Here is a 14943-nt window from a genome sequence, read left to right as displayed (position 1 = left end):
TGTGATGATGTCTGAATGGAAGAATAGAATGTTTATTTATATAATTTCAAAGGTCACTAGCTCATGTTCTGTTTTTTTCTGTGGGGGTATGACTCTCCTAAAATGATTTATTCAACACTGAGTTTATTTTTATTGAGATATTACACAACAGGAAATTGTTGTATATGTAAAGATGTAACAGTATGTACATAACTGATATAATATAATGTAATGTATAACTAATGTATACAGTAAGTAGTACAACAAAATTAAATGGGGAGTTCTCCCACATACAGTCAATTACATTTTCACAGGAAAAGTGGGAAGCTACTTTTTAGAAGTGCCTGTAAAGGTTTGGTGAAAAGTGAATCATTTAGAGCCTCTGATCTCTGTGCTTGGATTTTATATTTTCTCAGGTGGTAAATCTCAGTCTGTTGAATGGAAAATAACCTTTAAAATGATTCCTTGAGGGATGAGTCATATTCTGAACCAAATATTCTTAAGGGTTCTGTACCCATCTGTATGAAATAATTTTCAACTTTCTTCGTTGTTGATGGATTGTAACTGTGGACCGAAGGAATTCTTTTGTCAGATGTTTTACTGATGTTTGCAGAATTCTTGTCTGGGCAGGGATTTTCTGGATTTTGCAGTTAAAAATGTATTACTTACTGCTTTTTATTTTCAAAAGGCTGCACATTTGTTTACTTATGATTAGAAAATTGCTGTCATCATTCTAAATACATCTATTACATCTATACATCATCTACATTGTTTATACAGTATGTTAAAAATATTAATTCTTACAGTTACAAGTTCTTTAAAAAATCAAAATGGACTGCAGTGAACTCCTTCTCTCCAATGTCACCAGTACATACAATTAAATAGGAAAAAGTAAAGAGGGGAAAAAAACCCACAATGTTTCAGCTGTGGAGCCTTTTTCAGGTGAGTGACACTTGTTCCTTTGCAGTCTATGCATGCTGACACAGCTAACTACCTGAACTTCTACAAATAAATAGGACCAACTATACACTGTCATTTTCTTATCTTGGTATTTATATTTCAGAGATCTCAGAGAAACTGTGAACAAGCTCCATCACATAAGAATAGTGTCATAGAATATATAATTTATGGAAAAATTAACTTTGTTCTTATGAAGGAGTGAGCATAGCCATTTGTAACTAAACTATTGACTTATGCTGACAGTATTCTTTACACTGTGGGGAGCGTGGAATCTAAAGTATCGCTGAGCTGCTGCCTTTATTTTTTCATTCCTTAAGCTATAAATGATGGGGTTGAGCAAAGGGGTTAGGAAATTGTATTCAGACCCAATGAAAATGCGTCCTTCTGGGTGGATGTTTTCCACTCTTAAACTAATATACACCACAGCAGCAGACACATAGTAAACAAATACCACTGTCATGTGTGAAGAACACATTGAGAAAGCCTTTTTATGGCTCTCCACAGTTTTCAGTTTCATTACTGATGTTATAGTTCTGCAGTACATCCATAAGACATAGAAAAAGGCGACATAGATTGAAAACATGGCAAGAAAAAGAGCAACATTTGCTTGAGCTGTAATGTCGCCACAGGCTAATGCCATTACAGTGGGATAATCACAAACAATATGTAGGATAAAGTTTGATTTACAGTATGGAAACATACTTGCCAATATTATTGATGGAAGAGGTGCAAGAATTCCCAGCACCCAGACTGTGACAGTCATTATGAGACAGACCTTGGTGTTGATGATGGTGTTGTAATGCAAAGGCTTTACTATTGCTGTATATTTGTCATAAGACATAGCTGCTAAAAGAAATCCTTCAGCAGCAGGCAATGTCATGAAAAAATACATCTGTGCAAAACAACCTGAGAAAGAGATGGTGTTGTCACGACACAAAAGAATTGCCAGCAACTTTGGTATGACAGTACACGTCAGCAGAATATCTAGGAGACTTAAGTTCCACAGGAAGAAATACATGGGTGTGTGGAGCCGATGATCCAGGGCGACTAACAGCACAATCAGCAGATTACCCAGGATGGTGACAAGGAAGAGGAAGAGGAAGAAGAGCGCAGTGTAGTGCTCCTGCAGGCCAGGCAATCCCACAATGATGAATTCATAATGCAGAGTTCTATTGGAATCACTCATGGCTCAGTGTCTCAAAAGTCACACAAAACAGGAGATGTAAGTGCATATACAGTGGATTCGTTTTAGTTTGGAAAAAATCCACAGAATCTGAAAGAATAATACTGTTTAAGTTAGAACATCATTTTTTATTTAACTGAACTTAACATAATAGAGCTCTCATATGTTAAAATGTTATAATCATAGTACTGTAGTATATGTTATTACATGTAGTGGTACAGTATATGTTTTGCCCTCCAAAAATGTATAGATAATTTGTAAAAAAATGTATAAAAACTTTGTGTATAAAAACTTTAGGATCAATAATTTTCTGAAGACAAGGATGTATATTCATTGGCTTTGAAACCAAATAAATCACTTCTTTTTTTAAAGGCAACATTGAACTTTAAAGTCCACATAAATTCGTATTTGTTTAACAGTTATGCCATAAAATGAACTCTTTTTACTCTTGTGCCATGTGCTTTCAAGTTTCAAATCAATGTGTTCTGAAACACATCATTAAAAATCTACTCTAAAATAAAACTCTAAAAGTTTTGAAAATTTTAAGAGGAAAAAAAGCTTGATATCCACAGATACAGTATATATCACAGTGAAAATTAGCATTAAGACAAAATACAAATTATTTTAAAGTAAAACTGAAATAAAAACACAAGGTGTTCCCAAGAGACTACAGTATAAATTAAACTATCATTTATATATCCAGATGATTCGTTTAAAATTTTTGAAACAGTCCAGAGAAAGTAGATCATGAAACAGGACAACGATCCAAAACACACTAGTAAATTTCTGATTGAAAGTCTGAAAAAGAAAAGAATCAGGGTTTTAGAATAGCCACGTCAAAACCCAGACCTTGGCCCCTTTTGAGAAGCTTTGTCAAGACCTAAAGATAGCTGTGTGCAAATGCCCTCAAACATCACAAAGCTGAAGCAGTTTTGTAAGGAGGAGACCAGAATCCCTCCCAGGTGATGTGAAAGACTGATAAATTCTAACAGGAAACATTTACTTCAAGTATTGCTGCTTAAAGGGGTACCACATGTTACTGAATTACTGCACTTACTTTTTCACACAAATCTAATTAATGATGGCTGATTTTTTGTTTAATAATGACAAAATGTGTATTTGTTACCTGTCACATGATATTAGATTAATCTACTGTTAGGTCTAGATGAAGGTCAGATACAGGTATGTCTTAATATGTAAAACCATAGAAACTTAAAGTGGTGTATTTTTTCACATCATATACTATACTGACATTTTGTTTTATTTGTATATATCACAGTATATTAAATTTATGTTAATGATAAAAGTCGAAATAACGTAGTGTAGAGCCACTTTAGGAAACATTCCATATTGATAGTGGATTTAAAGAAGATAGTACAAAAGGTTAAATGAAGCTATCATTTCAATAATATTAACACACCACAGATACCTCCTATCTATCTTTTTGGGGCAGTGAAAAGATACATTTGGCATGCTGAATACTACCGTGGTATTGTGTAGCTACCTCACTACAGACTTTAATTTTGACATGCATTCTGAATGGCAGCATCTGTAACAGCATCAAATCTATAATGTGACAAAAATATTTTATAAGAACAAAAAACATATGAACATTATATTTACATAATACACTGCAGTACTTTGAAAAATACTTCATTAAGAGCATGTATGCTGAGACTGAAAGCCTGAAAAAAGTCAATAACTTATGTTTATGAAAGCCAAGCACTTACAAGAGTTACCTGCTATGATTCTGTCTTTTCAAGCACTACAGGGTCCGATTATCCAAAAGCACTGTGTGCCTGTAAGATGAAGGATTGAATATTCTTGAAGAAGGAGTAAATTCATAAGTAATATGACATAATCCTTATATCCTTGTACAACCTGAAGTCAAATGAGAAAGTAGTGTTCATTTCAGAACCTAGTTTCTTTGAAATTTTCAAGAGTAATGTATTTGGTACATTATATTCAATATACAAACTAGTAATAAGATACTGTACATTCCAAATCTGTTACATAGAAATTATTTGTATTAACACATACCTGTGACTTCCAGCACAAAACACAACTGCTGGGCAAGCAACTCTCCCTCTCATTTCAGTTGCTCTGCTTTTATGGGGAGCTCTTCACAGTGACCCCAGAGGCCATGGACTGGAGTAGCTCTACCTCCTATTAGTCCAGAGAGACAGAAAGGGAGCAGGCCCAAAGGGTGAACAGAAAACTGTATCACTTCATTAACATACACTGTTAAACAGCATAAAACTTAGTAGAAATAATTTAAGTCTCTGACATATTAAGACACTTTGAAACAATTCATTTAGGAAAACACAAACCTATGCATTAATACAGCTTTTATGCCTGAAGTGTAGAGAAAGCTTTAGAGCTTGGTTGCTATGATTTTAATATTGAAAAATAAATAGGATTATGTCCAAAAATACACCTAAGAAGATCGGCAAAAGCTAGACCAGGGTGGGTGGAATGTAAAGAGAGTGAAGTTTAAGTAGTCTCCAGATTTGATACCTCCTAACATTTGTGGGATGAGATGGTAATGTCTGTGGCATCCAGGGCTAAGAAACCACTGAATAGGCACATGCAGTATATCCAGATTGCACAAGAGGAAGGGATAGAAATCCCACAAGACAGCATCTACTATACAACCTGGTTCAAAGCATTTGGTATAAATATACAGCTTGTTTTACATCATATTGCATCCAGTGGTTGCTACAGATGCTTCTAGCTTATAACTTCCAATGACGATAATGGAGATAGAGAGTTATAGAGATAACTCTATGGATGAAAAATGTTAATTACCTTAATTTATCAATCAATTTAAACAAAATGAAGTGTGCATTAAGATATTACTTTTGTATGTTCATCCCATTTTTAATTAAAATACAGTGATTTAAACTACTGAGAAAATGGGGAGCAATAATTCAATGGATTCATTCACAAATGGGAGAAATAACTTTAAACATAGCCTTTAAGACTTCTTTAGTTGTTTCCAGCTGTGGGAAAAATTGTCAGTCTTTCTTAAAGGAAAGATGAGTGAGAAACATCGGTAGAAAAGGATTATCAATCAATCAATCAAGGTCTATTTATCAATGCACAAACAGTTTAGCACACAGCGGTGTTGTCGAGGTGTCCCTCGTTAAGAGGGATAGAAGAGTAGAAGGACATACATTTTTAGAGATTAGGTTAGGATTACAATACTATAAATTATACAATTGCTATTTACAATACAGTACAGATTGTACAAATGTAATACAAGGATAGGAAGTATTTAGCGCAGTTTATAAGTGTCCTGAGAGTGCAAAGTGACAGGAGGGTGCCAGTGCACCCTATTAGTTCAAGTGGTTGCCTATTTGCCAGCAGCCGTTTGGGTAATTGCAGGTGTATGCTGTGGTTGGCTGTTTAGCAGTATTACTGACTGGGGGAAGAAGCTGTTACGAAACCTGGTGTTCTTGTTCTGTATAATTTGGTATTGTTTTCCAGATGGTACTAGAAAGAACAAGTTGTGGTTAGGGTGACTCAGAGGTCCCTGAGGATAGAACTGGCCTTTTTGAGGTCTCTAACAGAGTAGATATTCTCGATGTTCGGTAGCACGCAGCTGGTAGTGTTTTGATCCACTTTCACCACGCTCTGGAGTACCTTGCGCACTCGGGCGGAGCAATTACCATACCAGGCAGTGATGCAGCCAGTTAGGATGCTTTCAGTGGTGCACCTGAAGGTTGGAAAGGATATGTGACGGTATGCCGAACTTCTTTAGTCTGCGGAGAAAGAATAGGCGCTGCCATGCTGTCCAGGCTACGTTGGTATGGTGGGTTCAGGTTAGATCATCTGTGTTGTCGACACTTAGGAATAGGCTGGGCAAATGATTTTTTTCCCGCTTAACTTAGACATTGCATGACTTTAAAACCTATAAAAACAGGTTTCGAGAGTTAATAACCACTTTTTATGCGCAAAAAACTGGTGATTTTTCTTCCTCGTGATCAGCTCAGAAGGTTTTTACTTCTTGATTAAATGTTTAAAATACATGAATTTCTTAAAGACAACACATGTTGTCCCATTCTTTTCTCTTCCTGTTGTGTGAAACTGATCAGCAGGTCTTTTTTCCCAATCAGAGGTTCTGAAAATAGCGTACTGCCCACTGCGCTCCGTCAGAGGGGGAGGCGGCACTGAGAGAGGGAGGAGGAGCGGGGCTCAGTATTGCACAATGGCTGTTCTATAGCGTGGAGTGCAAATGGCACCAATTGCATCTGCATTCATAAGTGTTTAAAATTATACAACATAAACGTAAATCATTTTCTTTTACTTCTAAGTCCCTTAATTAGACAAAGCAGGAACTTGTTGTACTTTCTAATGACATTACAGGTGGAAAGATTACAGATTTTAATAGTCTTTAATTTTGTTATACATTTTAGAAACGTTTCATCTATAAAAACACCACAAAACTATTCTCGATTGTATTTCTGAATGTTATGTTACACTTAGTTCATTATTTTAAATACATCTAATTAAGAAAGTTAGGTGTTAGCATAAATTATTAATAATCAATAATATTAAATTAAGCACTGTAATAAATTGTTGCACTTTTCCCTGCATTTTGTAAAAATATATTTTCATTGTTCAGATATACATTAAATCTGACAATCATAAAATAAATTAAACAAAATTAAAGAAAAATAGGGTAAAATATAATTCAAAATATTTTGCTAACAATGTTAACAGTTAATAAAAATAAAATGTATTAACTAAGGAATAGGATGGCACAATTGTTAGTATGCTTTTTGTTTTGTTTGTTTTTCATAAATACAACAGTAGTACCGGATGTCTCAGTGGCTTTCAAAATTAAATTATGCATGCAAACCTGTGAACTAGAAAGATATCTAAGATACCATCCATTTATAATGGTGGCAAAGTGGTTAGCATTGCTGTCTTCCAGCACTGGGGCCCTAGGTTCCATCCCTTCAGTCCTGTGTGTGTGGGGTTTGCATGTTCTCTCTGGGTTTAGTGGTTTTTCTCCATATGTGTGATATGATTCCCTCTCGCACTCCAAAACATACTGGTAGGTTAATTGGCTTACGGGAAAATTGGCCTGGTGTGTGTGTGTGTTTATGTCTGTCTATCCTGTGATGGACTGGCGTGTATTCTGCCTTGTGTCCGTTGCTTAATTGGATAGGCTCCAAATCCTTTGTATTGGATAAAGAGATTAGAAAATGGATGGAAGTAAAAGCACTGTGTGGATGGAACTATACACAGTGTTAGAAACCCACTATGAGATGGCAGCATCTCATTAAGGATAAATTATTTTATAGTGCTGGCTTAAGGAAACAGCCTTTCCACCTCTCTTGCACATCAGTATCCATACCTAGTTAGTTATTTAAACAAATTGCCTCTTAATATAAACATCTTAATATGCTGGCTCTGTGAATCAGCATCAGCTATGTTTGCCCATTCCTTCAATTCATGTGCATCCAACACACAGTTCAATGCTAGCAACTACACAAAATCTGAAATACAATCCTCATTTCAGTATCTATGTAAATATACAGTCTGTTAATTTCATCATCTTCATCAAAAGTATGCCTAACCCCATTTGGAAGTGTTCTTGTTATCAGTGTATTCCTCAACTTTCCCAAAATTATCTTTTCGCTACCAACATCTCTAGTCTTATATCCTGCAATAACTCAGCCAACACTTAAATCCCAAAAAGCTGCTTGTGTTAATTTTTTAAAATCACAAATATCATATGTAAATACTGGCCATGTAATACTCTGCATTGTGGAATAATAGTTTATTTTAAAGGGAACTAGAGAAACTAGGAACTAGAGAAATCAAGAAAGGCTTTTTTTTCTAGAATTAATAAATACACATCCTGTTCACTGGGGAAATGAAATCCACACTGAGCAATCTTCAATATCTTCAGAATATGACAGCGAGAATCATATCAGGGATGCATTACACCTGTTTTCAAGTCCTTGCACTGGTTACCTATCAGGTTTCGAGACAACTTCAAAATCCTCATCCTCATTCAGTACCTTCAGTATATGGCTTACTATCTGTCTACTCCCCACCTTTGTCCGTCTGACTCTGGTCTTCTAGCTGTCCTCAAGAACATCTACATTCTGTGGGTGACAGGACCTTCTCTAGCTGCACCCCAGAGCTCTGGATTTGTATCCCCAGTGATATCAGTCACGTACCCTAAGTGCATTTAAATCTAACCTCAAAACCTTTCTTTTCAGAAGACTTGTCTGTATCTGCTTCATTTTCTAATTTTGGTAGCACTTCTAAATGCTTGTCTTTTTTATATGTATTTACTTTGTAATCTGTGGTCCTTAGAACTGTTTCTACATCTACTGTATTGCTTTGAGATGCCACTTTTAAAGGTGATATATAAAATAAAGTTTTTTTATTATTGTTATAGAGAAACATGATCAAATTTTCCCTGGTTCAGATAAAATATCTAAAGTATACTAGTTTGTCACTCTTCTCATTCCCTCTTTGCTAAATGGCTTTTCATACTAATCTGATCAATCTAACTGCCTATTTTCTATGCTTTCTCTATCCTGCTAGATTTACAATTATTCTGAAAATTTTCTTCTTGAAATCAGTCATTTCTAAATACTTGGTTTCACTGTTAACATCTTGCAGCAACTCTGCGACAAAATATACACTTAGCTCAACCTGACAGTTCATCCTGCTACCAACATTGAATTAAAAAATCTTTAGATTTCTATTTTTATGTCTTTATTTAGTGGTTCCATTAGTGACAAAGGCTAAACTTTCTTGGAAAAATTTCTTTTATGTGTTGCAAAAAACTGACTTGCTTTAATAAAATATATTTGTACATCCTTTCGCCTGGCAATCTACCTCAATGCCCAACTATCTGAGAAGCCCTCCATGAAACCATGTTTGCTATAAATTCATTTGGGGCTCACTGACAGAATTGCTGTTTTTTATGCATGCTAATTTTCTGATTTCTCACTCTGTTTCATGTTTAGAGATCGATAAGACTTTATTGATCCAGAAGGGAAACTGATGTACATGTTCATGTACATGATTAACATGTTTGCATGTTCTTTTGTAACATACATCTTTTTGTGATTTTTTTGTATATCTAAGCAAGTGTTCCTGCATCCCTCTTCTGCACTATGTATAGTCATGGCTTTTTTTGTTTGCTTATTTAAAAATAACACCTGCTCCATTTCTAAAACTTTTTGTTCATGTGCATTTTTGTATTTTTTACACCTCTAGCACTTTAACGTCCTAAATTTTCATTTGCCTTAATTTGTAGACTGAATTTTTGTTTTAGCCTTAAAAAGCTTAAGTTTTCGCTGTTTTTTTTTCTTGTCCTACAACTGCTATTATTGATCACCGAATTATTGTACTTGACATGACTTCATTCACCCTTTCCTGAACGTCTATGACAGGCAGAGATAGTGCTGTCTCTGGTGTGATCTTTTGCAGCTGACATTTCACTGTTTTAAACGAATAAGAAATTAGATTGCTCATAAATCACTTATTGTACATAAACACAGCGTAATAGCCCTCTGAAAATGCTCTTTTTTTTGTTCGTTTTGGAGACCTTGATCGAAACTGATTTTAGATGTCAGAAAGGATTTATTTTCTTTGTGTATTTCTATGTGCACATTTCCTACATTGGTTTGTTTAACTTTATATTTAGGCTCAGATTTCAACTACAAATTGTACACTAATTACTAGCAGTAAATACTGATGTTTTGCTCCCTCTTACCACAAAAATATATATGTATTGTTGCTGGGATAAACTTTTTTTCGTATGTGTACCTATTGCGATTCGGACACAGAACGGTTAAAGATGGCGACAAGTCAGGCACCCGGTGGGGGGGGTGGGGTGCATCTTCCCTCCTCCGTAACTAAAATGCCAAATAGGAGTGGCTTAAGCGACATACACAGTAGTGTACATCTGTGGACCCGCGGAAGTGAATGGGTGCGAGGTTTGTTCCTCGATGCTCCCTGTAGTCCAGGATCAACTCCTTAGTTTTGCTGGTGTTCCCTGTGCGCGGATTGTGATAAAGACGATGATCGTTATATCGTCCGCAAACTTAATGATGGAACTTGTTTTGTTTCTGGCAAAGTAGTCGTGGGTGAATAAGGAGTAGAGGAGAGGGCTGAGCACACAAAGATTACCAAAAAGAAGTGGATTATTATACACAAATGAAATACAACAGCTTGAATAAGACCTCTTATAATCTACTGGGTTGACACATTATAATTTGTTGAAGCAAAAATTATGGAAAGCTTACTCAAACTCTGTGATGTCTGATGGCATGTCCAGTAGGCTATTCAAGAAGATTTCAATAATGACCTTAAAACACACGATCACAAAGAGTACCTCACTTATGTTTAGTTGTTTCCTTCAATTTTAAAGAACTAAAAGCAATTATGCCAGAGAATTTTAAAACTTGTGTAGCAGACAGTAAGTCTGTGAGTAAGTCAGTGTGTTTTTCCCAGTTAGCTGTCAGGAGGGATAAGGAACCCCTTGAGTCAGACAACCAGCAGCACCACTTGTTCATGGACAAAAATGTATCCTCTCTTGTGTCCATTACGTGCTACTTGCCAGAATAGTTGGATGGATGTGTGCTTATTGACAATAGTTGTAGTAACGAAGTTCTCTTTAACCTTCAGAAATAACAAAGCCTTCTGTAGCTTAAACATATTTTGATACAAATGTTGTGAACGTTCTTCTCATGATACCTCATATGAGATTAATTCTTCACTTTTAAACTCAGAAGAGCTATTCTCCTTAATTATTAAGGTCTGAATTTAACCCTTTTTAATCTGTCACTCAGTGTGTGTTTTTTTCAGTAACAAGCTTCCTCTCCATCCTGATATTCTGCATTGTGGAACCCCATTTCAGTGTTTGAGTGTCTTGATGAGTTAAGTAGCACAACTTCCAGCATGCATTTCACCGGCTCTTCTAAAATTGCCCAAGATATCAGTGTGTCCAAAATGATTTACTTCCTTTTTAGTCTGAATGAGTGTGTTAATATGGACATTTATTGAAAGGAGAGAACAGTTTTATTAGATCAAGAATGTACAGAACCTCCATTGCAATGTTTTATCGTTCTATATATTTTTACTGAATTCTAAAGAAATGTTAAGATATTTATCAGTGAAAAGCTCAAGGCTTTGTAAGTAGTAAACAGACCCTAAGTAGGTATGAGGAGATTGCAATAAGGCACCACAGTCAATGGAAAGGAAGAAAGGGTTAAGTGAAGGAATGTCAAGACTCAAAAAATACACAAGAAACACAGATATTAGAAGTGTTTTTATTGCTAGTATGAAAAAAGCTTACTTTAAAACCTAATTTATTCCAGATACAAATTGTGTGGATACATTTTAATTCAAGTGCAAAACAGCTTTGGACAGGATATTAACAAAAATTACACTAAACTGTAGACAAATTCCTGTAATTACAGACCAAGACCAAAAATTGAATTTTGAATATTTTTTGTATTGGTGTGAATGGTAGCTGTTTTTAGACTGAGTGATAAGGGTATATATTCTTGCTATAATGAAAAAGAACAAACTTTGAGATATATAAATAATCTTAAAGCTAAAACATATCAGAAAAAAATTCTGACACTAAAATGATGATAATCTGACACTCTCCAACTTAATTATTGCTGTTTCCACTTCATATTGCCAATAGCAGGAACTTTGTTTACAGTGTTAAAGTAATTAAATATTTGTACCTATTTAAGTGCTGGGTACTAAAAGTGGGATTAATATTACTAACTTTATTTTCATTTTTTTTTCCCCTCTAAGTCATAGTCATCACTGCTGTGTGGAACTCTGCATAAAAACATGTCATGCCCATGGTCTGTAAATGATATGTGTGATGATATCAGAATGGAATGCTTATCCCTCTAGGTTCAATGGTCACCAATTCACATTCTTTCTGTAGGAATATTTTTTTCAGGAAGAGTGGTAAACTTTAGATGTGCCTGTAAAGTTTTGGTGAATGGTGAATGATTTAGAACCTGTGATCTCTGTGCTTGGATTTTATATTTTCGCATGAGGTAAATCTTGATCTACTAAAAAATATATAATATTAGCCTTGAAGGATGAGTCATATTCTAGACTGGGTATTCTTCCGGACCCATCTACAGAAAGTCATTTTGTTTAGTACTTTGTTGTTGATGGTCTAGAAACTGTTTACTGAAGGGATTCTGTTGTCAGATTTCTACTGATGTTGGCAGCATTCATGTCTATGGAGATGTTTTCTGGATTTTGCAGTTAAAAAGTGATTCATTTCTATTTTTTTATTTTCAAATGGCTGCACTTTATTTATAATTATACATTTATTATTGGTCTAAATACATCTATTCTTGCATATTTTTTATATGTTAGAAATATGAATTCTTACAGTTTGTTAAATCCAATTGGACTGCAGTGAACTGTCACCTATCATTGTGCTAAATAATTTACTGTTTCCCAGTAACCTTAAAAAAATGTAATATTATGTAATATACGATATTGTCGTATTAGTTAATATCAGTACATATCACTAAACAGGGTCCACTGTACACTGTCATTGTTTATCTTAATGCTTATATTTTAGAGATATCTGCTTGATTAAATGTCTTTCTCAACATATATGTTTGGATTTTATTGTGCATCTTTATTTGGGTTTAATTGAACGTTATGCTCCATATAACTGTCGTAGAGGAAATCATCTTAATTATAATCTGTATTATAAAACATCTCATACAATTCCTGAAAAAGAAACTTGAAAACATAGATAAAACAATTTTGTGAAAGACCTCCTAAGTGTCATATAATATGACCATATTTCTTGATTTCTATTAGGGACTGAGGTTTGACTTTGCTGATACTGTAACCTATTGACCTACCTTATGTTGACAGTATTGTGTCTATTTGCTAAAACCTTATATGTGAGTCATAAAAAACAGATTTGAAAATATAGATAAACAATTTTGTGAACAAGCTCCATCATATAAGTATAGTGTCATACAGTATTTAATTTATGGACAAATTAACTTTGTTCCTATGAGAAGTGAGCATAGCCATTTCCCATACTGTAAACTATCGACCTACTGTATGCTGACAGTATTCTCTACACTGTGGAGAGCCTGGAATCTAAGGTATCGATTAGTTGCTGCCTTTATTTTTTCATTCCTTAAGCTATAAATGATGGGGTTGAGCAAAGGAGTTAGGAAATTGTACACAGTGCCAATAAAAATGCGTCCTTCTGGGTGGATATTTTCCACTCTCAAACCAATATACACCACAGCAGCAGACACATAGTAAAGCAATACCACCATCACATGTGAAGAGCACATTGAGAAGGCCTTCTTACGGCTCTCCATAGTTTTCAATTTCATTACTGATGCTATAATTCTGCAGTATGTCCATAAGACATAGAGAAATGGGACATAAATTGCAAACATGGCAATTAAAAGGGTTAAATTGACTTGAGCTGTAATGTCACCGCAGGCTAATGCCATTACAGTGGAGTAATCACAGACCATGTGTAGGATAAGGTTTGATTTACAGTATGGAAACATACTTGCCAATACTATTGATGGAAGAGGAGCAAGAAAGCCCAGCCCCCAGACTGTGACAGTCATTATGATACAGACCTTGGTATTGATGATGGTGTTGTAATGTAAAGGCTTTACTAATGCAGCATATCGGTCATAAGCCATGGCTGCTACAAGGAATCCTTCAACAGCAGGCAATGAAATGAAAAAAAACATCTGTACAAAACAACCTGAGAAAGAGATGGTGTTGTCATGACGCAAAAGTACTGCTAGAAGCTTTGGTATTACAGTACTGGTTAGTAGAATATCTAGAAGACTTAAGTTCCACAAGAAGAAATACATGGGTGTGTGGAGCCTGTGGTCCAGAGCAACTAACACCAAGATGAGCATATTACCCATGATGATGGCCAGGAAGAGGATCAGGAAGAAGACGAAGAGTGCAATGTAGTGCTCCTGCAGGCCTGGAAAACCCACAATGCTGAATTCATAGTGCAGAGTTCCATTGGAGTCACTCATGGCTCAGTGTCTCAGAGGCACTTGTACAAAACAGGAGTCAAGGAGTGAGTGCACATACACTGGTTTGGTAATACAAACCAAGGAATCTGAAAGAATAATTAGGGGGAAGTAAAAAACAATTTACAGAGCTCAAATGTTTTTAAATGTTATAATAATGTAGTATATATACTGATGGAAAAAAAAAACAGGCTGAAGAGTGATACATCTGTAAAGAAGACCTGATGCCACTGCTGACGAGTCCATCGCAGCCCCTGTCTGGCCCAAGCCAGTCCGGTGTGACGACTAGGAGGTGTGAGCACAGGGCCTCTGACAGGTCGCCTTGCTCTAAGGCCAGCAGCATGGAGCCTCACTGTCCTCTCACTGATGCGGGCATTGTGTCTGCCGGCAGTTTTAGCAGCAGTACAGGTGGCAGATCTGTACCGATCTCTCAGATTGACGAGTCTGATGTGTCTGTCCTGCTCTGGTGTGATCATGGAAGGTCATCTGTCCTACTGGTCTGCTGAAACCTTCTCTGCAGTCGGGACACAGTGGAGCGGCTTACTCCATAGTGTCTGGCAACGCTGGCACATGATATGTCTGCCTGCAGCATTCCAATGGCCCTCTCCCTTGCTTCTGGTGACAGTCGAGGCATTATGGAATACACAGAAAACTAATTAAGTGTGGCCTTTTTCTTGCACTGACCTAAGCTTTGAATTAAGGCCTTTTTAAAGGTGACCTGATCAGGTATTGTTCCACATGGACCCCGTTGGTTAAAAGTGT

The 14943-nt window shown here is 35.8% G+C and overlaps 2 protein-coding genes across 2 annotated transcripts; both read right to left on the bottom strand.

Moving 5' to 3' along the window:
• Positions 1-1162: 1162 nt before the first annotated feature.
• On the bottom strand, positions 1163-2125 carry LOC148676469 (olfactory receptor 6N2-like). Its single transcript, XM_088622439.1, has one exon. It carries the CDS (start codon positions 2123-2125, stop codon positions 1163-1165), a length of 963 nt encoding a protein of 320 aa, XP_088478565.1.
• Positions 2126-13218: 11093 nt separating this feature from the next.
• LOC148676468 (olfactory receptor 6N2-like) lies at positions 13219-14220 on the bottom strand. Its single transcript, XM_088622426.1, has one exon. The coding sequence runs from the start codon at positions 14182-14184 to the stop codon at positions 13219-13221; it is 966 nt and encodes a 321-aa protein (XP_088478552.1). The 5' UTR covers positions 14185-14220.
• Between the last annotated feature and the right edge of the window lie 723 nt (positions 14221-14943).

The sequence above is a fragment of the Lepisosteus platostomus genome, chromosome 2 (genome assembly GCF_059453375.1).
Source record: "Lepisosteus platostomus isolate fLepPlt1 chromosome 2, fLepPlt1.hap1, whole genome shotgun sequence".
Taxonomy (NCBI): Eukaryota; Metazoa; Chordata; class Actinopteri; order Semionotiformes; family Lepisosteidae; genus Lepisosteus; species Lepisosteus platostomus.
The sequence above is the reverse complement of the archived record's forward strand: the minus strand, read 5'-3'. Positions and strand labels throughout refer to the sequence as shown.

Coding starts and splice junctions, on each gene's coding strand:
- LOC148676469 (XM_088622439.1), bottom strand. CDS start 2,125: ATGAGTGATTCCAATAGAACTCTGCATTATGAATTCATCATTGTGGGA.
- LOC148676468 (XM_088622426.1), bottom strand. CDS start 14,184: ATGAGTGACTCCAATGGAACTCTGCACTATGAATTCAGCATTGTGGGT.